Source organism: Piliocolobus tephrosceles, chromosome 3, assembly GCF_002776525.5.
Source record: "Piliocolobus tephrosceles isolate RC106 chromosome 3, ASM277652v3, whole genome shotgun sequence".
Classification (NCBI taxonomy): Eukaryota; Metazoa; Chordata; class Mammalia; order Primates; family Cercopithecidae; genus Piliocolobus; species Piliocolobus tephrosceles.
In genome coordinates this window covers 147,465,526-147,491,519 of record NC_045436.1, presented here as the reverse complement: position 1 = coordinate 147,491,519, position 25,994 = coordinate 147,465,526, and the positions used below count along the sequence as shown (strand labels likewise).

General features: G+C 40.8%; 2 protein-coding genes across 10 annotated transcripts in view; both read right to left on the bottom strand.

The window, feature by feature from the left end:
- TLR1 (toll like receptor 1) overlaps window positions 1-25,994 on the bottom strand; it is a 47,759-nt gene that overhangs the window by 14,670 nt on the left and 7,095 nt on the right. For all 6 annotated transcript variants that reach the window (XM_023224653.3, XM_023224654.3, XM_023224655.3 and 3 more), the window contains one exon: window positions 7,882-7,964. The gene's annotated coding sequence lies outside the window, so the exon portion shown is untranslated. Of the gene's footprint in view, window positions 1-7,881; window positions 7,965-25,994 lie in introns of those variants that run through there.
- The window catches only part of TLR6 (toll like receptor 6), an 18,934-nt gene continuing 8,030 nt past the window's right edge, over window positions 15,091-25,994 (bottom strand). For 3 of the 4 annotated variants that reach the window (XM_023224649.2, XM_023224648.2, XM_023224646.1), the window contains exon 2: window positions 15,091-18,677. In XM_023224649.2, coding sequence (XP_023080417.1) covers window positions 16,223-18,613 — 2,391 coding nt within the window. In that variant the 5' untranslated portion in view covers window positions 18,614-18,677 and the 3' untranslated portion in view covers window positions 15,091-16,222. Of the gene's footprint in view, window positions 18,678-24,874; window positions 24,952-25,994 lie in introns of those variants that run through there. The other variant, XM_023224647.1, reaches the window with a different exon arrangement.

Below are 25,994 nucleotides of genomic sequence, written 5' to 3'. Positions count from 1 at the left end.
CCAGCTCCAGTAGAAATTTGTCTGGCCGGACTTTGTTTGCCACTATGGTTAATGGACCATCCTCTACGGTGGTCCTGAGTTGTTGGTGTGGTACCAGCCCTATATTTGTCTCAATTGAATTACAGTTTTTAATGGCTTTGAGGTAGAAGGCAGGACTTGACTCCAGGGGCGGGGCTCAGACACTGAACCAGACTGAGGACTCGCTAAAACAGGGATGGGGTGAAAGCAGTTTTCAATCAGACACACCCGCCAGTGTGCCATGTCAATTTACCACTGCCATGGGAACAGTCAGACATTACCACCTGTTTCCATGGCAATGACCCAATGATTACTAACCCTTCCCTAAAAATTTCTGCAGAAACTGCCCTTTAATCTGCATGCAATTAAAAGTGGGTATAAATATGACTGCAAAATTGCCCTAAGTTGCTACTCTGCCTATGGGGTAGCCCTGTTCTGTGGGAGCAGTCATGGAACTGTAACACCACCAGAGATATAACACTGCCTGTTCAATAAAACTGTTTTCTTCTACCTCCGGCTCGAATTCTTTCCTGGAAAAAGGGAGAAGCCAATTCTGCTGAACTTAAAAAGGGAGGCCTGAAAGGCCCAGTTAGAATTACCAGGAAACAAATGTGGTATGATCTGATCTCAGCTGCGGTAGGCAAAGAAAAAATAGATGAGCAACCCAATGCCAGAATAGTGGGCCTTTGAAAGACCTGATTCTTGATCAACAGCTTAGACCCCTTCCTACTGTCTATAGTGAGAACACTAAGGATAGTAAATAAAGTAGCAATCAGGAGACATTCATGGGACTGAGGCTAATCAGAGGTCAACATGGTGGATTAGCACCCAAGATGGAGCCACTTTTGTCTTGATATCATTTTATATTCCCATCAGCAATAGTTAAGAGCTCTACTTTCTCTACATCCTTGCTAACTTGGGAGGCTGAGGCAGGAGAACCGCTTGAACCCAGAAGGTGGAGGTTGCAGCGAGCTGAGATTGCACCACTGTACTCCAGCCAGGGCAACAAAACAAGACTCTGTCTCAAAAAAAAAAAAAAAAAAGTCTTCTGATTCACAGGCATGGGATGTCTTTTATTGATTTTGGTCTTTAATTTTTTTCAATGGTCTTTTATAGTTTCAGAGTATATGTTTTGTATTTCTTTTGTTCAACTTATTTCTAAGTATTTTTTGATACACTGTTCTTCAAATTTTTGATTTGTTCATTGCTGCTGTATAGAAGTATCATTGATTTTTATATAGTGATGTGTATCTTGCAATCTTTCTGAACTTGTTCATTGGTTCTAATGGTCTTTTAGTGGTGTTATAGACTTAAACGTGTGTACTGCCCCAAAATTTATATGTTGAAATCGTAACCCTCAATGTGATAATATCAGGAGGTGGGACATTTGGGAGGTAATCAAGTCTTGAGAGTGGAGCCCTCATGAATGGGATTTGTGCCCTTATAAAAAAAGACCCAAAGAGCTTGCTAGTCCTTTTTCTGCCATGTGAGGGTACAACAAAGGACAGCAGTCTACAACCCAGAAAATGGCCCTCACCGGAAGCCAACCATGCTGACACTCCTCAGACTTCCGGGCTCCAGAACAATGAGAAATAAATTTATGTTGTTTATAAGCCACTCAGTTTCTAGCACTTTTTACAGCAGCCCAAATTGACTAAGACAAGTAGATTTCTAAGTATTTTCTATAAAGAAAATAATGTCATCTGTCTGGAGCAGGCCTCCCAAAATATGGCCATAAACTGGCCCCAAAATTGGCCATAAACAAAATCTCTGCAGCACTGTGGCATGTTCATAATGGCCCTAATGCCCAAGCTGGAAGGTTGGGGGTTTATGGGAATGAGGACAAGGAACACCTGGCCCGCCCTGGGCAGGGCGGAAAACTGCTTAAAGGCATTCTTTAGCCACAAACAATAGCATGAGTGATTTATGCCTTAAAGGTGTGTTCCTGCTGCAGTTAACTAGCCCAATCTATTCGTTTAATTCCTCCCATCCCTTCGTTTCCCATAAGGGACACTTTTAGTTAATTTACTATCTATAGAAATAATGCTAATGACTGGTTTGCTGTTAACAAATATGTGGGTAAATTTCTGTTCAGGGCTCTCAGCTCTGAAGGCTGTGAGACCCCTGATTTCCTGCTTCACACCTCTATATTTCTGTATGTGTGTCTTTAATTCCTCTAGCACCACTGGGTTAGGATCTCCTCAACCAAGCTGGTCTTGGCATCATCTGAAATAGAGGCAGTTTTACTTCTTCCTGTCCAATATGGATTCTTAACTCCTAATTGCCCTGGTTAGTACCTCCAGTAAAATGTTGAATAGAAGTGGTGAGAGCAGGGCCAGGCACAGTGGGTCACATCTGTAATCCCAGAACTGTGGGAGGCTGTGGCAGAAGGATCGCTTGAGGCCAGGAGTTCAAGATCAGCATATGCAGCATAGGGAGACTCTGTCTCTACAAAAAAAAATTAGCCAGGCATAGTGATGTGTGCCTAAACTCCCAGTTACCCAGGAGGCTGAGGTCGGGGGATTGCTTGAGCCTGGAGGTCGAGGCTGCAGTGAATTATAATCACACTACTGCTCTCCAGCCTGGGTAACAGAATGAGATCTAGTCTCAAAAAAAGTAGTGGGAGCGGACATCCTTATCTTGTTCCCGATGTTAGGGTAAAAGCTTTAAGTATATCTTTTACCATTAAGTATAATGTTAACTGTGAGTTTTTCCATAGATGCTTTTTATCAGTTGAGAAAATCCTCTTTTATTCCTAGCTTGTTAGGTATTTTTATCATGAAGGAGTAGATAGTATGGTTTATTAATCAAAAAGGAAGGAAACAAATGCTATGGGCACAGTGTCATAATTTGTGAGGTGCTTCTCGCAGTGAGGTTAGCACTCACATCAATGTGCAGAATAGCGATCTTCCTTTCCCTTTTTTCCTCCCTACTGCCCCTACACAATCCTATAGTTTCTCTTATCCACCTGATCCTAGAACTTCAAAATTGCACCCTGTAAACGTGTTGGGAATGAGAAATGTCATCACTTGGACATTTACCTTTTAATAAATTCTCCCTTAATGACCTAACGTTTTCCAGCCAAATGTTTGAAATTGCCACTGATATATCAGTATCTGAGTAAATCTTAGGTCACAATCAGTCATCCTCAGCTCTGTCTGAGGGGAGATTTGCCCTTTCCATTTCACAAAATGTTAAAAGCACCTTTGTACACAATCTTGGTCTGAATCTTTTACTATTGCTTTAGGATAAATTTCTGGGAAAGAATAACTAGGTTGAAGAACATAAGCATTGTTATGCTACATACCACCAAATGCCCTCCATAAAGTTTGTTCCACTTTACCTGCCCTCCAAGAGTGTGCTGGGGTAGACATTCTATGCATCCTCCACAAAAATAACACTTTAGAGATCTAGTAATTGGATACATGTGGAGTGACATCTCATTATTGTTTTATTTTTATTTTCTTCTTTTATTGGCAATATGTATCTTTTTAGTGAATTACCTGTTCATGTCATTTATGTATTTTTCTTTCAGGGTTCTGTTTTCTTACTATTTAATTGTGTAATAGTCCATTTTTGCACTGCTGAAAAAATTACCTGAGACTAGGTAATTTATAAAGGAATGAGGTTTAATTGGCTCACAGTTCTGCAGGCTGTACAGGAAACGCAGTGGCTTCTGATTCTGGAGAGGTCTCAGGAAACTTACAATCATGGTGAAAAGTGAACAAGAGAGCAGGAACATGGCCAGAGCAGGAACAAGAGAGAGAGAGAGAGAGAGAGGAAGCCTACATGCTTTTAAACAACCAGATCTCATAATATGATAACTCACTTACTCACTGTCATGAGAACAGCACCAAGAAGGTGATACTAACAGATTCATGAGAACTCTACCCCCATCCAATCACCTCCCACTTGGACCCACCTCCAACATGGGGGATTACAACTGGACATGAAATTTAGTGGGGACAGAGATCCAAATTATATCATTCCACCCCCAGCCTCTCCAAATTTCATGTTCTTATCATATTGCAAACTACAATCATCCCTTCTCAACAGTCCCCCAAAGTCTTATCTCATTCAAGCATTAACTCAAAAGAAGTCCAAAGTCTCATCTGAGACAAGGTAAGTCCCTTCCACCTATGAGCCTGTAAAACCATAAGCAAGTTAGTTACTCTCAAACGGTGAGGGTACAGGCACTGGGTAAATACAACTGTTCCAAAAGGGAGAAACCAGCCAAAAGAAAGGGGCTATAGGCCCCATGCTAGTCTGAAACCCAGCAGGGCAGTTATTGCATCTTAAAGCTCCAAAATAATCTCCCTTGACTCCATGCCTCACATCCAGGGTACACTGGTGCAAGAGGTGGGCTCCCAAAGCATTGGGCATCTCCTCCTCCGTGGCTTTGCAGAGTTCAGTCTCCACAGTTTCTCTCACAAGCTGGTGTTGACTGCCTGAAACTTTCCAGGCACAAGGTGCAAGTTGCCAGTGGATCTACCATTCTGGGGTCTGGAGGACAGTGGCCTTCTTCTCACAGCTCGTCTAGGCAGTACCCCAGTGGGGACTCTGTTTTGGGGCTCCAACTCCACATTTCCCCTCCACACTGCTCTAGTAGAGGTTCTCCATGAAGGCTCCAGCCCTACAGCAGGCTTCTGCCTGGACATCCAGGCTTTTACATACTTCTCTGAAATCTAGGTGGAGGTTTCCAAGCCTCAACTCTTGCACTCTGCACACCTGCAGGCTTAACACCACGTGGAAGCTGCCAAGGCTTATAGCTTACACTCTCTGAAGCAGTGGCCTGACCTGTACCTGGGCCACTTTGAGCCATTGTTGGAGCTAGAGTGGCTGGGATGTGAGGAGCAGTGTCCCTGGGTCTGGCCCAGGAAACCATTCTCCCTTCCTAAGCCTCCTTAGGCTTGTGATGGAAGTGGCTGCCTCTAAGGTCTCTGAAATGCCTTCGAAGCCACCTCCCCATTGTCTTGGCTATCAGCATTTGCCTTTCTTTTAGTTATAAAAATTTCTGCTACGTGCTTAATTCCTCTCCTGAAAGTGGGCTTTTCTTTTCTACCATATGGCCAGGATGCAAATTTTCCAAACCTTTACACACTGCTTTCCTTTTAAATATGAGTTCAAGTTTCAGGTCATTTCTTTGCTCACACATATGAGCATAGGTTGTTAGAAGTTGCCAGACCACACGTTGAACACTTTAATACTTAGAAATTTATTCTGCCAGATACCTAAATGATCTCCCTCAAGTTCCAAGTTGCACAGATTCCTAGGGTAGGGACACAATGTTTCCAAGTTCTTTGCTAACACCTAACAAAAGTGACCTTTGTTCCGGTTCCTAATAAGTTCCTCATTTCTGTATGAGACCTCCTCAGCCTGGACTTCATTGTCCCTATCACTATCAGCATTTTGGTCAAAACAATTTAACAAGTCTCCAGGAATTTCCAAATTTTCCCTCATCTTCCTGTCTATTTCTGAGCCCTCCACACTCTTCTATCCTCTGCCTGTTACCCAATTCCAAAGCTGCTTCCACATTTTCAGGCATTTTTATAGCAATGCCCCACTCCTCGGTACCAATTTTCTGTTTTAGTCCGTTCTTGCACTGCTATAAAGAAATACCTGAGACGAACTAATTTATAAAGAAAGGGGATTTAATTGGCTCACAGTTCCACAGGCTGTACAGAAAGCATAGTGGCTTCTGTTTCTGGGGAGGCCTCACAGAGCTTTCAATCATGGTGGAAGGCAAAGGGGGAGCAAGGTGTCTTCCATAGCAGGAACAGGAGCAAGAGTGAGTGTGGGAAGGTGCTACATACTTTTAAACAACTAGATCTTACAATAACTCACTCACTATCACAAGAACAGCACTAAGGCAATGATGTCAACCCATTCATGAGAACTCCTCCCCCATGATCTAATCACTTTCCACTAGGCCCCACATTTCATTTTTATATAAACAAGTAAGTTCCCCTTTTCTTTGCTATTACTGTCATTCAGATGTGTGCTGGTAAAGCAGGTTCAAAAGAAAAGTCTGATCTGTAGCATTTGCTGATATCAGCAGTATCAATATTCTCACTATTGCTGAGGGCTAGCTACCAACTAATTTTTTGGCAAAATTCCTGAATATTTTATTTTTATTTATGTATTTATTTATATTTGATTTTTTTTTTGAAACGGAGTTTCGCTCTTGTTGCCCAGGCTGGAGTGCAATGTCATGATCGCGGTTTACCACAACCTCTGCCTCCCAGGTTCAAGTGATTTTCCTGCCTCAACCTCCCTAGTAGCTGGGATTACAGGCATGTGCCCCCACACCTGGCTAATTTTGTGTTTTTAGAAGAGATGGGGTTTCACCATGTTGGTCAGGCTAGTCTCAAACTCTTGACCTCAAGTGATCCACTCGCCTTAGCCTCCCAAAGTGCTGGGATTACAAGCGTAAGCCACCGTGCCTGGCCCTGAATATTTTAGAATCAGATTTAACAAATCTGTACAAGCAAGCTCCAGCACACCATGGCTACTCAGCTTTTAGATTTAGAAAGTTTTTCTCCATAACAAGATAAGATAGATATATGTGTATGTGTTCTTCTCAAATGTATTTTTTTAGTTATTTTAATTTTCAGTTATCCAAGTAATAAATGTTTACTGAAGAAAAATCGGGAAATATAAATAAATGTTAAAATATTTAAATAAATAGTAATCTCACCAAATAGAATCATACCAATATCATTTTTAGAGCAACCATGCAGTCATTTTTCTCTATATATTAACATTCTTTAGATTCTTGGCTCCTACTGCAAATTGTGGTTCAGAAAGTTTATAACAATTTATCTACTTACACATGCCCAAGTGCATGCACACACACATAGCATCATACTATGTATACTGTTTGTAATATGCTTGTCTTAATCTATAATCTATCATAAATATTTTTTCATGCCAGTAATTATCCATCTACAATTTCATGATTATTGGCTGGATAATGTAACATTTTATTTATAATGCAATTTTTAAAATTTTAGTTTATAATGTATTTTACCAATCTTCTGTTGTTGGATATTTAAATTGCTTCCAATTTTCACAATTAGAAATAATTCTGCAATAAGAAGCAATATTTCTTTGGGATGTGTATGAACAATTATTTTCTTTTCTTTCTTTTTTTTTTTTTTTTTTGAGACAGAGTTTTGCTCTTGCTGCCCAGGCTGGAGTGCAATGGCATGATCTCGGCTCACCACAACCTCCACCTCCCGGGTTCAAGCGATTCTCCTGCCTCAGCCTCCTGAATAGCTGGGATTACAGGCATGCACCACCATGCCCGGCTTATTTTGTATTTTTAGTAGAAACAGGGTTTCTCCATGTGGGTCGGGCTGGTCTCGAACTCCCAACCTCAGGTGATCCACCCACCTTGGCCTCCCAAAGCGCTGGGATTACAGGCATGAGCCACTGCACCCTGTTGAACAATTTTTTTAAATATATATTTTATAAAGTGGACTTTTTGAACCAATAGACATAAACCAATACCATTATTCTTTGCCTTTTTTTCTATTACTACGCATGAAATGTCTTTTTTATTAATTATTTAACCCAAATTTAAGATACTTTTTTTAGATTGCTCATCTGCCATATAATTCAATAGCCTACCGACAATTTTGGTTTCTCTTTTCATCTGTTGGTCATACTGATTACACAATAAGGTGTTGACTGGAACTTTTCCTATGACTTGGGTCCAAAACTGAAGACAAGGAAGTATTATGTACCACATTCTATAAAAGCTGCTAACAACTGGAGCACGTCCCCCAGGGCATTCTAAGAAGCAATTGAACCAGATAGCACTGTCCACAGCATTGCCTCGCCCTACCTTCCCTCATTCACCTGAGAATGCTGGGGAGGGTGGCAGGACAGTCAGCAGCACCAGGAGATGAGTGTTCATGATGTAAGCCGGCAAGCTCTTCTCCCTGTGCAAGAGATGACATCTCTTTCTCAAGCCAAGTGAAGGGGGAATAACAGTAAAATTACTCACAGACACCGAACAGGCAAATCAGGCATTTCTTTACTCAAGAGGATGCTTGTTTTGATGCAGCAATGTGCAGGATCACCCTCTGAGGTTGATCCCCCCTGCCCCTCTGAGCAGTCTTAGAGAACATTACACGTGCCCCCTGGGGGTTCAGGAGTGTAAGTTAGTAGAGGGACTGGTGTCTACTCTGTTGGAGATTTCCATTGGACCAACCCTTGCCAACTGGCAATTAGAGACTGTGGTGTCAGGTACCTGGGAAAGGGGGTGTATCTCCATCTCAGCATCCCTTGGGCCACACACACACAAAAAGGCACAGGAAGGTTCATCAGCTCCTGTGGCTCCATGCAAGGGAGAATGGAGGCCATAGGATAAGACCAGAGCTACAGGAAACAGAGCCATCTGATCATCCTGAGCCCTTGAATGACTTTGTGGCATAGAGACAGCTTACCTATTCTAGACCTTTTAGCTATACTTTTTCTATTATATGAGAAAGAAATAAACCTCAATCTTATTTAAGCCTCTGTATTTGAGGTCTCCCTGTCCTGCAGCTTAGCCTGTACCTTAATCAACACAATTACAGAAAAGGATATCCTCCTTCTTACCACTCATCCCTGGTCTCCACATCAGAAAAGCTAGATCTGGGAGAGGGATGGGCAAGAAGAGTGTATCTCAGATAAACCATGCCTACCTCCAAAATATATGCCAAGGTTGAGCTACAGACCTAGCCTGTGATATGCAGAAAGAAGTTGAGCTTTAGATGGAGATGGAGATTTAGAATTTTAAACTAGATTGCAGTATCAATATCTCAAAAGGACTGGAGAAGTGACAAAGGGAGAATTTCAGAATCCAGTTGATGGAATGACTGAGAAAAATAAAAACTACTCCATATTTGGACTAGATGATGTTGAGATTCCTCATAAACTAACTGTAATTGAAACTCTCAGAAAGTCCCTGTGGTTTTAGAAATCCCCTCAGGTCTTTTACTCCCTGTAGTTTAGTCTCATTCCTTTCTACTCAAATCAGTCTCCAGAAACCTAGGCAGAAATACTTCCTCCTTTCCCCATATTTGTGGCCTCATTCTCTTTAAAACTCACACACTCTCACCATTTCTATCCCAGGTCTCTATCCACTGTTTCTTTTCTTTGCCTATTACTCCTTTCTTTGTACCTCTGACTTTCCAAGCAGCTTCTTTCAGAGTCTTCACTCTTTCCAGGATAGCATTTCTTTTCTGCTACCACACTCAGAACTGAGTCTCCAGGGCATCAGAGACGGTCATGCCAACCCCAGAGGACTGGGTTGAATAGTGTCCTCCACCCACCCTCCAAGCATTTATGTCCATTTATTTCAGATTTATTCTGAAATCTCAGAATGTGACCTCATTGAAAAAAGAGTCTTTGTAGATCTAATTAAGTTAAGGACCAAGATGTGATGGCATCAGATTAAGAAGGCCCCTAAATCCAACTAAAGTGTCCTTGTAAGAGACAGGAAAAAAAAAGACAGAGGCTCAGAGGAGAACACCATGTGAAGACACAGGCACAAATTATTCAAATTATTGATTATTTAACCCAAATTTAGGATGCTTTTTTTGTTTTTTAGATTGCATATCTGCCATGTAATTCAACAGCCTACCAATATTTTTTGTTTCTCTTCTCATCTGTTGGTTCTACTGATTACATAACAGGGTGTTGACTGGAACTTTTCTTATGACTTGGGTCCAAAACTAAAGACAAAGAAGTATTATGTGCCACATTCTATAGAAAGCTGCTAACAATTGGGGCATTCTAAGAAGCAGATGATACATCTGCAAACCAAGGGACGCCAAGGTTTGCCAGCAACTACCAGAAGCTAGGAGAGAGGAAAGGGATGATTTCTCCCTGACAGCCTCTGGAAGGAACCAACCCTGCCAACCTTGACTTCTGACTTCTGCCTTCCTGAAATGGGAGAAATACATTTCTGTTGTTTTAAGCCACCCTGTTCATGGTAATTTTTTTGGTAGCCACAGGAAACTAACACATCCAACAACACTGCCAATTTGATGCTTTCTTTGCTTATGGTGTTCTTTTACTTCCAACTTTGCACCCACTGTGCCCTCCCCTTTGAAGGGTCTTCCCAGCCACATGCCCAGGACCCTTTCCAGCCACATGCCTAGGACCTCCTTGATGAAAGACCTTTCATCAAGGCTCATCCTAGTAGCCCTCCCTGGTCATTAACCTAGGTTTCTCTTCCCTTTTGCTATGGTCTGGATGTTTGTGTTCCCCAAAAATTCATATGGTGAAATCCTAGCCCCCAAAGGGATAATGTAGTCAGCCCTTCATATCCATGGGTTCCACATCCATAGATTCAAACAACCATGGATTGAAAATATTCAATAAATGAATAAATAAATAAAAACAATACAATAATACAAAATAATATAAATAAAAGACCATATAGTATAACAACTACATAACATTTACATACATTGTATTAAGTATTGTAAGAAATCTAGAAATGATTTAAGCATATGGAAGGATGTACATAGGTTATATGTAAATAGTACACTTTTTTTTTCAGAGTCAGTGTCTTGCTCTGTTGCCCAGGCTACAGTGCAATGGCATGATCATAGCTCATTGCAGCCTGGAATTCCTGGGCTCAAGCAATCCTCCCACCTCAGCCTCCTGAGTAGTTGGGACTATAGGCATGTGCCACCACGCCCATCTAATTTTTGTATTTTTTTTTTGAGGAGGTGGAGTCTCACTATGAACCCCAGGCTGGAAGTATGCCATTTTATATATGGACTTGAGCATTCACAGGCTTTGGGATCTACAGGGCTCCTGGAACCAATCCCCTGTGGATATGGAGGAACAGCTGTATTAAGAATTGGGGATGTTGGGAGACAATTAGGTCATGAATGTGGAGCCTTCATGAATGGGATGGATGAGTGCCCTCCCGCATGTGAGGATACGGTGAAAAGACAAGCCATCTATGAACCAGGAAGTGGGCTCTCGCCAGGCACCAAATCTGTCAGCAGCTTGACCTTGGACTTTACAGCTCTAGAACTATAAGCCATATATTTCCATTGTTTATAAGCTACTCAATTTGTGGCACAGTCATGCACTGCATAACAATATTTCACTCAGCAGCCATGGCCCTATAAGATAATAATGAAGATAAAAAATTCCTATGCCCTAGTAACATTGTAGTGCAATGTATTACTCACATGTTTGTGGTGATGTTGCTGTAAACAAACATACTACACTGACAGTCATATAAAAGCATAGCACATACAATTACATACAGCTCATAATACTTGATAATGATAATAAGCAACTATGTTACTGGTTTCTGTATCTAGTAGACTATAATTTTAATCATTATTTTAGAGTGTACTCCTACTTGTTTTTTAAAAGCTAACTATAAAAAAGCCTCAAGCCGGTCCTTCAGGAGATTTTCCAAAAGAAGGCATTGTTGTTATCAGAGACGATGGCTCCATGCATGTTATTGCCCCTGAAGACCTTCCAAAGGAACAAGAGGTAGAGGTAGAAGACAATGATATTGATATTGACCCTATGTAGACCTGGGCTAGTGTGTGTCTGTGTGTGTGTGTGTGTGTGTGTGTGTGTGTGTGTCTCAGTTTTTAACATAAAAGTTTAAAAAGTGAAAAATAAAAATAAAAAAAATTTAAAGTAGAAAAAACAGAAAATAAAGATATAAAGAAGTAAAATATTTTTATATAGCTGTAGAATGTGTTTGTGTTTTAAGCTAAGTGTTATTACTAAAGAGCCAAAAAAAATTTTAAAGCAAAAAGTTGATAAAGTAAAAACATTGCAATAAGCTAAGGTTAACTTCTTACTAAAGAAAGAAAAAAATTTTAATAAATTTTGTGTGGCCTATATGTACAGTGTTTATAAAGTCCACAGTGGGATATGGTAATGTCCTTGGCCTTCACATTCACTCACCGCTCCCTCACTGACTCACCCAAAGCAACTTCCAGTCCTGCAAGCTCTATTCATGATAAGTGCCTGTATTCGTTCATTTTCACACTGCTGATAAAGACATATCTGAGACTGGGCAATTTACAAAAGAAAGAGATTTATTGGACTTACAGTTCCATGGAGCTGAGGAAGCCTCACAACCATGGCAGAAGGCAAGGAGGAGCAAGTCACATCTTACACGGCAGCAGGGAAGAGAGAGAACTTGTGCAGGAAAACTCCCCCTTAAAGAACCATCAGATCTCATGAGACCCATTGGCTATCAGGAGAACAGCACAGGAAAAGATCCCCCCCACCATGATTCAATCACCTCCCACTGGGTCCCTCCCCAACACGTGGAGATTCAAAATGAGATTTGGGTGGGGACACAGCCAACCCACATCAGTGCCCTTTACAGGTGTACCAATTTTTATCTTTTTTTACCATATTTTTACTGTACCCTTCCTATGTTTAGATATGTTTGGATACACAAATACTTAGCATTGTGTTACAATCACCTAGAAGCAACAGGCTAAACAATAAGCCTAGGTGGGTAGTAAGCTATGCCATCTATGTCTGTGTGAGTGCACTCTATGATGTTCAACCAAAGGCAAAATTACCTAACAACATACATCTCAGAACACAGGTAGTAGAGCAGCCCAAACGGACTGACACCTTTCCTCATCCAAGCCCGTCTTTGCCACGCCCCATTCCTTTTAACAGGTCATCTTACTACGGGATCTACTGTTTATTCTTATCCCAGTGTTAAGAACTGAAAATGTACTGAGGCAAACTTACCAAATTGTGGCATTGGATGGGGGAATGAGAAGGAACAGCGCAAACATAGATGGAGGAGATACTTTATATGTATGGATTTTTGTTTTGTTTTGTCTCCTTTTTGCTTTTGTTTTTTGTTTTGTTTTGTATTTTGTTTTAGGTATTTCTGGATCAATTTTTCAACCTCCCAAAAACGATGGCAGAGAAGATGCATGACCCTCAAAACAAAAGCGCGCGTCCTACCGGGCAATGGGTCCCGTGGGGCGAGCTGCAGGGCCGCTGTGGGGCGGGCAGGTAGGAACAGGGAAGGGCTCACCCAGCCTCGGAAAGGCAGTCGTTCCCTTCCCTCAGTGTCCTGCTAAACCTGGAGCCGCGTCGCCCCAGCGTCTTCCAGTGGCGGATGGGGAGGACACCGCGAAGGTGTCCATGGCCAACGTCAGGCACTCGGACAGCCCAGGCACTGCGGCGGGGACGAGCGGCCAGCGGGCAGCTCAGCGTGGAACTGTAGCCCCGCCATCCCTGTGCCCGCCTGCCTGGGATTTTTGGATAAAATCCAGGACTTCATGGACATTTCCTGCATGGGACCGTTTCATTTGCTCATCCCACGAGTTTTTACTGCGCATCTACAATGGGGTGCGCAGGGTCCCCTTGGCACTGGGGAGGGGCAGGGAACAGGTAGAGAAGGCTCTCGTTCTCCTGGAGCTTATACTTTGGAGGAGAGAAAGAGAAAACGAGTAAACAGCTAAGCAAACAGGATAATTTTAGACAGTTATGTGTGCTGTGAAGAAAAGAAACGGGAGGAATGTGACGGAGAAAGACTGTGAGGACCCTACTTTCCACTAGGATGAAGGGACGCCCCTCCGCTGAGGGGGTGTAGGTTTAAAAAAAAATTAATGCTAAAATTCTGTATTTTCAATGTCAACAATATTTTGTGGGAAACATTGATACCATTTAAAAATACTTGATTATTTAGAATCTGTGGCAATTGTTGTTGTTGTTGTTATTGTGGTTGTTTATTGTTTTTATTGTTTTTAGGCAACAGTTCAACAAATCTGTTCAACAGGGGTTGTGGAAGAATGTGCCCTTTGGGATAGAGCCTAGGGAGGAAAATAAATGTTGTTTTCCTGAAGAGAAAGGAAGGACTAATGCAGACAGATGATGATGCTAATAAAATGTCATTAAGGCTTATTTTGTTACAGCTATTATGAAAACAGTTTCTTTCTTTTAATTTTTTTGAGATGGAGTCTCACTCTGTTGCTCAGCTCACTACAGCCTCTGTCTCCCAGGTTCAAGTGATTCTCCTGCCTCAGCCTCCCGAGTAGCTGAGACTATAGGTGTGCACCACCACACCCGGCTAATTTTTGTATTTTTAGTACAGATGGGTTTTCACCACATTGGCCAGGCTGGTCTCGAACTCCTGACCTCAAGTGATCCACCTGCCTCATCCTCCCACAGTACTGGGATTACAGATGTGAGCTACCATGCCTGGCTGAAACCAGTTTATTGAATGAGTTAAGTCCAGAAAGCAAGGGCTTCATTTTTCTCTAACCACTGCCTTACAACAAAGTTCTGTTGGATCTCCTTCAATCATCACTCCTGAATCTTGGGCAGATACCATAAATTTTAGTGACAAATCTCATTTTAGTCCTTGCACCTCTATATAAGGGATTAAAATGTCCAGGCCAGTCCAATTTAACAGCAATCTCACACCTCATTCAAAATTCTGCTTAGCCTTCCTTGCAGTGAAATGAAGAAGGAATACAGTCAGTTTACTCTTCCTCCATTGTCTCTGTCTTCTCTATATTCTAGATGTCCCCATGCCATTGCAAGGGAAGAGGGCGTTACACAAAGAGGAGCAGATCTTCCTGTAGCTAACTACTGAATAAGGCAAACAGGCCAACATGCTCCTGCCAGCTACTATGGCAGAGTCCAAATGCTGGTTTTTTCACAGGGCACATCTGTGAGTTATTGGAGGGTCTTCAGTGTATCCCACATTGCACAGTTCCATGATGCAGGGGCACATTATCTGGCTGACCTCTTGCAGCAACCTCCACCCCAAACCCCTCTTCTGCCTAACCCCATGTCGTCTTACTGCTATTGTCTCTTTGCACAACAGGCTACCCTATTGACTGATATCCCATCATGACAACGCAAGCCCAGCTACTCTTCCATAGTCAAAGCCGTGTGAAGAAATTCATATCCTTTTACCATGCCAATAATGGAAGAGCAGGTTGCTATCACTACTTCTCTTCCCTCATCCTGCCATTTTGGGTTGCTCAAGCCAACCTTTCACCTCCTGAATTCCCCAGGTGGGAAGAACTCATCTATTCATTCAACAAATATTTATCAAGCACTTGTATTTGCTAAGCACTATTTACCGGTCTCTGTGTTCCCAGTGCCCACCCTCATCCCAAACTGCAGCAAACACTCATCAAGCTCTTCCAAGAGTTCTCAAGCCACACCACATTTGCTGCACTGAACCCATGTGCTCCTGATACTCTGCAAGCTATCAGTCTTGGAGTGGGATGCCAGGCTACCTTCTACTGTGCTTAGAGTCCCTCACACTTGTCTGCAAGAAATTCAAAGCAACCTCCCTATGGTCTAGAACCTCCGCTTAATGACTCTTTAATCATGCTTTTGACTCTAGTCTTCTAGAGATGGATAATACAGACCGGGAGTCATTGGTCTCTTTCTGCTCTTTTGATAAGTCCAGGCTGGCTGTGTCTAGTATCATGTAGGTGCAGTTACTGTCTTGTTAGCTTTGAGGTTTTAGCCAGAATTCTAAGACAACCAGAAAAGTCCCACTCAATACCCAGTTACAAATAAATTTGGCCCTGAGTTTTCTTGGAAAGCAGGTAAATCCACATCTTTTACCTCAACAGCTTATGACTAAGTCCATACTTCCCTTTACATACATACACTATTATGTCATGAGTCCTCATTGGTTAATTACATATTTGTGTAGCAGGATAAAAAAATAAATAAGTTATTACACATATGTGAAACAAAAGACTTTTTTATATGCCGTAGCTGATCTAATTTTTTCCCCAAGCCCCAAACTTGAAGAGAACAATGATGCTGACCCAGAAACCAATAGGATTCACAGGGCACTCTGAGGACCAGTGCATATGACGCTGAAGTTGACTGTTTCCTTGCTGCCATGAAGCCATATAAACTCTTGCTCACACAAAATCCATTTGGGAAAGCAGAGTGGAGAGGAGCTGAAAAACTGAGAATTTACTCAAAAGAGGCTGTTTCAATTTGAGACATAATGACTAAACCAGAAGAGACCGGGCTGTCTCTAACTGGCAAATTGAGTACCACTTCACCGCCTAGCCCAATTCCCCAGATGAAACATTGTTTTTGTTAAGTCTTTCCTGAAGGCATGAGGATAATGGAGGTTACTTAGAACTGTACTGTTCACCATCATCCAAGCAAATATGGTTTCTTAAGTTGAGTTTTCTAATTTTTTTTAAGATTTCACATCACTGTTTTCAGTGACTAGTGTTAATTTCACATTAAAAGTGGCTCTAATGTTAGCCCAAAAGAGCCCACGTTTGCTTTTCTCCTTGGGCCATTGCAAATAAGTCCTCTGCATCATCAGAGCCCTCAGTTTGTGGTATTTGTCGGGAATGCTGTTCTGTGGAATGGGTTCCAGTAAGATGAGGATTAGGTTATTAGATCCTTCATGAAACAGATTGTGATGGGCAAAGTAGAGTTCATAATGGCACCACTCACTCTGGACAAAGTTGGGAGACAAAACAAAGATGGACTTGTAACTCTTCTCAATGCAGTTGATGATATTTTCCACAATGCTCTTGCCAGGAACAAAGTTTCTCTCATGAAGGCAAATCTGCATACCTTCTTTCTCTAGGTAAGGTACCAATTCATTTTTCACCCAGGCAGAATCATGTTCACTATATGAAATAAATGCATGAAACTGGAGATTTCTTTGGAGTTCTTCTAAGGGTACGTTCCTGGCCCTGCGCCGGGTCTGGGTCCACTGGCACACCATCCTGAGATACCAGGGCAGATCCAAGTAGATGCAGAGGAAGGTCACAGTCACAGTCAACACCAGCATGGTGGCACCGATGGTGACGATCAGCAGTGTTACGTTGCAGGATAATTCAGACATGTGAAAGTCCTTTAGTGGGGTTCCTCTATCACTTTCTGGGTAGTCACACTTATAAGAATCAGGCCAGCCCTCTACCACTTCACTTGATACTTGCTCTATATTTTTGACAAATTCTCTTAGCTCACAGGTACACTGGAATGGATTGTTTCCTGCTTTTATTGACCTCATCTTCTGGCAGCTCTGGAAGAAATCAGCTGATGGGTGGGAAACTGAATTGTAATCAATGATCAATACAGAAAGTCTGCTAAAGCTGCCACATCCAGGAAGGTCGGTTAAAGAATTGAAAGCAACATTGAGTTCTTGCAAAGCTTCCAGTTTTACGACTTGTTTAGGAATGCTCTTTATTTTATTGCTGTGAAGATCAAGTACCTTGATCCTGGGAGGTAAACATCTGAAAACAGAGTCAGTAAGTATATTTGAAGACAAATTTAACACCACTATACTCTCAACCCAAGTGCAGTTTTCCTTATGTCTACCAGATTCCAAAGAATTCCAGCTAACATCCAGTATTTCTAAAGATGGCATATCCTTAGTCATGAGACTTACTTTGAAAAGGTCTTTTAAGTCATTCTTTTGTAAGATAAGTGTCTCCAACTTAACTAACGTGGAACATTTTTCAAAAATACTATCTGTGAAAACATTCTGGGTAAAGTTCAAAAACTTGAATGTGCTTGGTACATGAGGACACAGCATGTGTATAAAAGGTGTATCTGAAATGGTTAACATCATAATGTTCATCTCAGAAAACACGGTGTACAATGCTGTCTGTGAAAAGAGAAAAACTTGGTTCGTGATATGTTCTATTTTCAATGCTTTCAATGTCGTTTTAGAATAAGTAAAATCTTCTTCATGAATGCTTTCAATTATTGTTAAATTGTAAATATTGAGATATTCCACAGGTTTGGGCCAAAGAAATTGAAAGACTCTCACCAGGCATTTCCAAGTTGTTTCTATGTGATTGAGGGTAAAATTCAGTAAGGTTGGACCTCTGGTGAGTTCTAATAAAAATTTAATGAAAACTTTACAGTTGTCATCATTCAATTTAATATTAGTCAGCTGTAAGCACCCTAAAGTATTAACTGATATGTTCACTTGGATAGAGAATAAACTACTTGGGTGAAAAACAAGGTGAAGTGTTTTTGCATTCAGAATTTGTAGACTTTCTGTCTCATTTTCTTTTATATAATAATTTCTTAAATCCAGAAGGATGTAACTTAGATGCAAGTGAGCAATTGGCAGCAAATCTAATTTTTGTAACTTCATAGCACTCAACCCCAAGAAATTCAGTTGTGACAAGTTGCCAAATTGCTTACAGATAGGCAGGGCCTTGAAGTCATTGAATGAGAGATCTAAATGCCTGAAACTCATAATAGGATGGCAGGATATCTTTTGCAACTGATTATGAGATAAATCCAAATATTCCAAGTCCTGGTTGAACTTGAAAACACTTAAATCAAGTAGCTGGATTTTGTTATGGGAAAGTCTCAAAACTTTCAACTCTGACAGAAAGCTCATGTCAGAGACCTGAAGCTCAGCTATGTAGTTGTGAGACATATCTAAGACTTTGGTTTTTGGCGGTAGGTCTTTTGGAACATGAGTAAGACCTCTTTTTGACTTGTCTACTGCAAATTCACTTCCGTCGGAGAACTGGATTCTGGTTCCAACTATTATGATCATAAGGCAAACAAAATGGAAGCTTTTAACAATAGGTTCTTTGTCTTTGGTCATGATGTTGCAGTGGCTATCCTAAAGGGTTGTTGTTCTTCAGAGCATCTTGATATGAGTCCAAATTCTAGAAATGTAATATACACTAAGATTAATAAAGATCGGATGGTTACTCTCAAACCTCCACTTACTAAACATAAAATCTAAACGATTTCTTCATTCACTAGTAGAATCGTTTCTGTTCCCATAACTTAATATGATACTTTTTATAACCAGTTATATAGCTTGCTCACGCCAGAAGAGGCAATATAGGTCTTGTTATCAAAGAACTGTGGTTGTGTGTTTTGACCTGTCTGGTTGCTGCCAACCAGATTCACACTCAGGGGCTTGCCTTTGTTTTGTACACCTTAGAACTTTCTCAGGGCTGAAACAGCCTTCTGGGTGGTGTTTGCTGTAAACACTTAAAAAGGCAAATATACTAGCTGCAGCCACCTGAGCAAGGGCTAACAGAGGGGGCAAGCAGCAGACACATCAAAAAGCCTGGGAAATGCGCAAAGATATACAGAAAAAGATACGTGGGAGGAAAAAGGCTTTAGAAATCTCTGTATGTACCAAGTAGTCTAGAAGTCCACTCACGTGCCCAAGGCTGGACACATGTTCAGAGGAGACCTGAGAAAATCCTAAACTTCACCTCTGGCTCATCTTCAGCTTCCATGCATGCAGAAAGTGAAGGCTAAGGCAGAGCTGTGAATAAGCTGGCTAAGCATTGAGAAAGTGATCCAACACAGCCAATCTGCAAAGATCAGGGGAGTTTTTGTTTTTGCTCCTGGTATTTTGTTTTTTTTTTTTGTTTGTTTGTTTTAGTTCCAGATGTTTAAGAAATCTCAAGTCACTGGCTGACCACTAAGCTAATTGGACAGAAAATGTAATAGCCACACATGATGAAGAATAGTCTTTATAAAAAATATTTAGAAAAGTCATTAAACAAGCAACTATAAGCCACAAAAAGCAGCAACACACTCTGGGAAAGGGAGGCCAGCCAAAGTGGCTCAAGCCTGTAATCCCAGAACTTGGGGAGGGCAAAGCAGGGGGATCACTTGAGTCCAGGAGTTCAAAGCCAGCCTGCACAACATGGTGAAACTCCATCTTTACAAAAAATACAAGAATTAGCTGGGCATGATGGCATGTGCCTATAGTCCCAGCTACTTGGGAGGCTGAGGTGGGAGGACTGTTTGGGCCTGGGGAAGTAGAGACTCCAATAAGCCTGCACTCCAGCCTGGGTGACAGAATGAGACCCTGGTAAAAAAAAAAAAAAAAAAAAAAAAAAAAAAAAAATAGCTCTGGGAAAGGGGGACAGAATTTGATTTTTAACATTACCCCATTACAGTGTTTTAAAGGTCTGATTTTAAAAAATAAAAATCAAAACAAAATAATCACTAGCCCCCAGATTTGCCAGTGGACTTGCTCTGGGTTTTGCCCTGAAATAACACAAGCCTTGCAAAAAGCAAATGGAAAGAGATTGTTGTCTTTTTGATTGTGTAACTTGGCCTTAAAGGAATCTCTAATTTATTTGTTTAAATAAATTAGCCATGCAAAGAAACAAGAAAGTATTGTTTATTCACAGGAAAAGAAATTAAAAGAACAAAGTCAGATAACTGACACCACCTAACACTGAGGCTTGCTACAAAGCTACAGCAATCAAGGCATTGTGGTTTTGGTGAAAGAATAGACAAATAGATCAAATGGCCAGAATACAGAGCTTAGAAATAGCCCCATACAAAAATAATCAACTGCTGTTTGACAAAGAAGCAAAGGCAACTCGATGGAGAATGGATGGTCTTTTCAACAAATGGTGCTGGAACAATTAGACCTCCAGATGCAAAAAAAAAAGAAAGAAAAGAAAGAAAGAGAAGAAGAAGAAGGAGAAGAAGAAGAAGAAGAAGAAGAAGAAGAAGAAGAAGAAGAAGAAGGAGAAGAAGAAGAAAGAAGTTAGACACAGACCTTACAGTTTTCACAAAAATTAGCTCAATATTAACCATAGACCTAAATGTATAATGCAAAACTATAAAACTTCCAGAAGATAACACAGGAGAAAATAATCTAGGTGACTTTGGATTTGATGATGATTTTTTAGATACCACATCAAAAACATAATCCAAGAAAGAAAACACTGTTAAGTTGGACTTCATTAAAATTAAAATTTTTGCTTTGCAAAAGACACTACAAGAGAGTGAAAAAGACAAACCATAGATTGAGAGAAGATATTTGCAGAACTCATATATGATAGGGACTTGTATCCAAAATATGCAAAGAACTCTTAAGCTCCACAATAAGAAAACAAGCAATCTAGTTTTTAAATGGGCACAAAAATCTAAACAGACACCTCACCAAAGAAGATATATAAAGAGCAAATACACATATAAATAACTATTCGACATCATATTTCATCATGGTTTTGCAGATGAATACAGCAATGAAATTACACTACACTTATGAGAATGGGTAAAATCCAAAAACAACATCAAATGTTGGTGAGGACGTGGAGCAACAAGAACTCTCTTTCACTGTTGATGGGAATGCAAAATGGTGCAGCCACTATGGAGAGCAGTTTCTTATAAAACTAAACATAGTCTTATATGATCCAGCAAATCACATTCCTGGGTATTTAATCAAAAGAACCTAAAATTTATGTCCACATAAAAGACTCATGTGGACATTTATAGAAGCATTATTCATAACTGCCAAACATTGGAAGCAACAAGATATCCCTCAATAGGTAAAAAGATTAACAAACTGGTACGTTCACACAATAAAATACTATTCAACAATTAAAAAATAAGCTGGAGAAGCATTAAAATGGTTGAATAGAGGCACCTAGCACTCACCCCCTCTGCAAAGAAGGACCAAAACAGTGAGCAGATAATCACACATTGAATGAGCATCTAAGAGAGAACACTGGAATTCAGCAGAGAAGTGACAGTGCACCTCTGAGGCATGGGAGATGAGGGAAGTGAAGCAGCCAGCCCAGCTGGGACTAGCTCAGAACCAGGAGGAACTTCCCATTCCAGGGAAAGGATAACTGAGAGATCTTCAGAGGTCCACATTTCCACTATGGACTCCTGTAATCCTAGCCATGAGCTAGCTCCTTGGCCCTCACATGCCCTGAGGCTGTCTGGAACCTACGCAGTGGCATTGTTCCACAATGAGGCTTCACATTGGGTCCCACATACCCCATACCCTGAGACCCAAACAGCTTCAGCATAAGGCTCTTTTAAGAGCCCAGCCCTCACCATACACATCCTGTTCTGGGGCCCAACAACCCTGAATCTCCATAGCCCTGAAGCCCCACTGATATTCTCCTACATCCACCTAGAGGGCTACAGCATTGTAATGCCAGCTAAGATCAGCAGTGCAGCTAGGTCCTCAGCACTCTAGCCCATGCAATGCCCTACATCCCAGGAAACAGGAAGCACAGTGCACCTAGTGGCTCTCCCTGGGACAAAGGGAGTCAACATGTGCATTCGCCAGAGCCTAAGAGCTACCTGCCCAGGGCCACCACCACTTACAGCAACCCCACCTTCTCTAGCAGCAGGACTACCACACATCTACACATGCCTCCAAGCGGCCTGAGGACAGGTCCACCATGCCCTCCGCTACTAGTGCCTGCCTGCCACTGCCATGGCCAACATTCATCCAAGCATGCCACATGGGTTCCTGGGGACTGGCTTGCCCAGCCTGCTGCCGCCTGTGCATACCACTTAGGGGCCAGAGGGTTGGCCCACTTTTGCTACTGCCATAGTTGATGCTACGCAAATTGTACAGGGGCCCAAGAACCTGCCCTCCCACTTGGTCCATTACTGCCACTGCACGCATCCAACTAAATCTCCTGTAGGCTCAAGGACCCATCACCACCAGTGCCCACATACATCACATGGGGGCCTGAGAACCGGCAAGCCTAGGCAACTGCTGCCACCACTGGTGCCTGAGAACAGGCCTGCCTGGTTTCCCCATTCCCAGCAAAGCTTTGCCATAGCGTCTGCTAACAGCTGCAACCTAAGCCACTGAGGAACCCAAATGCCAGCGACACTGATGATAGCTGAAGAAATCATACAGAAACTACACTGCTGTGCCCACTCAGAATCAAAGCCAAAGCGCCCTATACTCAACTAACACTATAAAAACACCTAGAGGCAAAAGTCTTTCCCTGCGAAAGTCAATCCATAAAATTGGAAGCAGCAGCTATTACATCAGATGCATAGATATCAACATAAGGACACAAGAGATACAAAAGTGCAAGGAAACATGAAACCTCCAAAGGACACAATCATTGTCTAATAACAGATCCCAACAAAAAGAAAATCTACAAAATGCCTGAAAAATAATTCAAAATAATGATACTAAAGAAACTCAGTGAGTTACAAGAGAGCATAGATAAATAATACAAAGAAATCAGAAAAACAATTTATGATCTGAGTCAGAAATTCAACAAAGAAATAGATATTAAAAGTAGAACCAAATAGAAATTTTGTAACTACAGAAGTCAATAAATGAAATAAAAATATATAATCAAGAGCTTGTGCAAACAATAGACTAGGCCAGATGCAGTGGCTCACATCTGTAACCCCAGGACTTTGGCAGCCCGAGGTGGGTGGATCACCTGAGTTCAGGAGTTCGAGACAAGCCTGGCCAAAATGGTGAAACCCTATCTCTACTAAAAAAATAAAAAATTTAAAAAATACAAAAATTAGCTGGGCGTGGTGGCGGGCACCTATAATCCCAGCTACTTGCGGGGCTGAGGCACAAGAATCACTTGAACCTGGGAGACGGAGGTTGCAGTGAGCTGAGATTGTGCCATTATGCTCCAGCCTGGGTGACAAGAGCAAAACTCCATCTCAAAAAAAAAAAAAAAAATATATATATATATATATACACACACACACACACACACACACACATATATATATATATATATACATATCAAGAAACAATAGACTAGACTGAGCAAAAGAAAGAATTTCTGAACTGAAAGGTCTTTTGAAATAACCCAGTGAGGCAAAAAAAAGGAATAAAAAAGAATAAGGAAAGCCTATGGGATACCATTAAGCAAACAAAATTCACATTCCAGAAGGAGAAGAGATGAGCAAAGGGATAGAAAGCCTAATTAATGAAATAATAGCTAAAAACTTCCCAGGTCTTGCAAGAGGTATAGACATCCAGATACAAGAAGCTCAAAAATTCCCAAATAGATTTAATTTAAAAATGTTCTCTCTGAGGAAGATCACAGTTAAATTCTCAAAAGTTGAAGACAAAAAGAGAATCCTAAAAACAGCAAGGAATAAAAAAGTCAAGTCATATATAAGAGACTCCCCATCAGACTAACAGATTTTTCAGCAGAAACTATAGGCCAGGAGAGAATGGGATAATATATTCAAAGTGCTGAAAGAAGAAACTGTCAGCCAAGAAGACTATACCCATCAAATCTATCCTTCCATAATGAAGGAGAAATAATATTTCCCAGACAAGGGACAACTAAGGGAATTCATCACCACTAGACAAGCCCTACAAGAAAAGCTTAAGAGAGCAGAATGTCTGGAAGTGAAAAGATTATATCTACCACTATGAAAACATATGAAAGTATAAAACTCATTAGTAGAGCAAATGCATAAACAAAAGAGAGAAAAGAGTTGAAGTTATTACTACAGAAAACCACCAAAGTTCAAGGATAAACAATGAGAGGAAGAAAGGAACAAAAGATACACAAAACAACCGGAAAACAATGAGCCAAATGACAGAAATAAGTCCTTACCTATCAGTGATAACCTCGAATGTAAAAAGATTAACTTCCTCACTTAAAAGATATAAACTAGCTGAATAGATTTTTTTACTTATCCAACTATATGCTGCCTACAAGACACTCACTTCACCTTCAAAGACACATATAGACTGAAATTGAAGGAAAGGAAAAAGATATTCCCAGCCAATGGAAACCAAAAGCAAGCAAGAATAGCTATACTTATCAGATAAAACAGACTTTAAGTATAAAACTATTAAAAAAGACAAAAAAGCCATTATATAATGTTAAAGGGATCAATTCAGCAAAAGGATATAACAATTCTAAGTATATACATGTCCCACACAGGAACACCCAGATATCTAAAGCAAATACTATTAGATCAAAAGAGAGAAATAGACTCCAATACAATAATAGTTGGGAACTTCAACATCCCACTCTCAGTACTGAACACACCATTTAGACAGAATATCAGCAAAGAAACATTGGATTTAAACTGCACTTTAGACCAAATGGACCTAACTTATACTTACAGAACATTTCATCTGATAGCTGCAGAGTACACATTCTTCTCATCAGTGCATGGAACATTGTCCAGAATAGACTATATCTTAGGACACAAAACAAGTTTCAACAACGTTTTAAAAATCAAATCATATCAAGTATTTTCTCAGATCACAATGGAATAAAACTACAAATCAATAACAAGATGAACTTTGGAAACTATAAATACATGGAAATTAAGCAACATGCTCCTGAACAACCATTGGGTGAATGAAGAAATTAAATAGGAGGCAAAAAAATTTCTTGAAAAAAATTAAAATGCAAACACAGCACACCAAAGCCTGGGAGATACAGCAAAAACAGTGCTAAGACGGAAATTCATAGCAATAAATGCCTCCATCAAAAAAAGTAGAAGGATTTGAAATAAACAACCTAACAACGAACCTCAAGGAAGCAAGAACAAATAGAAAAGCAAGAACAAATAGAAAAGCAAGAACAAACACTGATATCCACTCACTGCTCAGTTTTATTTACAAAGGACCCACTTTTCACCACCAGGGGATATACTGGAACTAGTAAAGCACTCAAGAGGTGAGTCCTTTATTTACAAAGGATCCACTTTTCACCATCAGGGGATATACTGGAAATAGTAAAACAGGCTAGAGATGAGTCCTTTATTTACAAAAGATCCACTTTTCGCCATCAGGGGATATATTTGAAATAATAAAACAGGCAAGAGATGAGTCCTTTATTTACAAAGGATCCACTTTTCATCATCAGAGGATATATTGGAAGTAGTAAAACAGGCAAGAGATGAGTAGAGTTTCAACCAACCATTCTTTGGAAGAGTGAAAACTGAGTTGGGGAACTTTTGTTACAGAATGGCATATGGTTAAAAGCTCTTCACTGATCCATATAATTTCTCCCAACCGCACATCAGAACACCCACAGAGACACACATACATTTGAAAATCCACTTTGCCACTGAAAACAAGGAAGCACAGAAATCTAATGGCAGGATCCAGGAGCATCTTCACTCACAAAAATGTAACTGGAGCTGTGTTAGGGCAAACCTGCCACACTCAAGCTTTGTCTCAGGAAAACAGACTCCCTGAAGAAAGGCAGGAAGAAATTTGTCCTCTCTCTGTC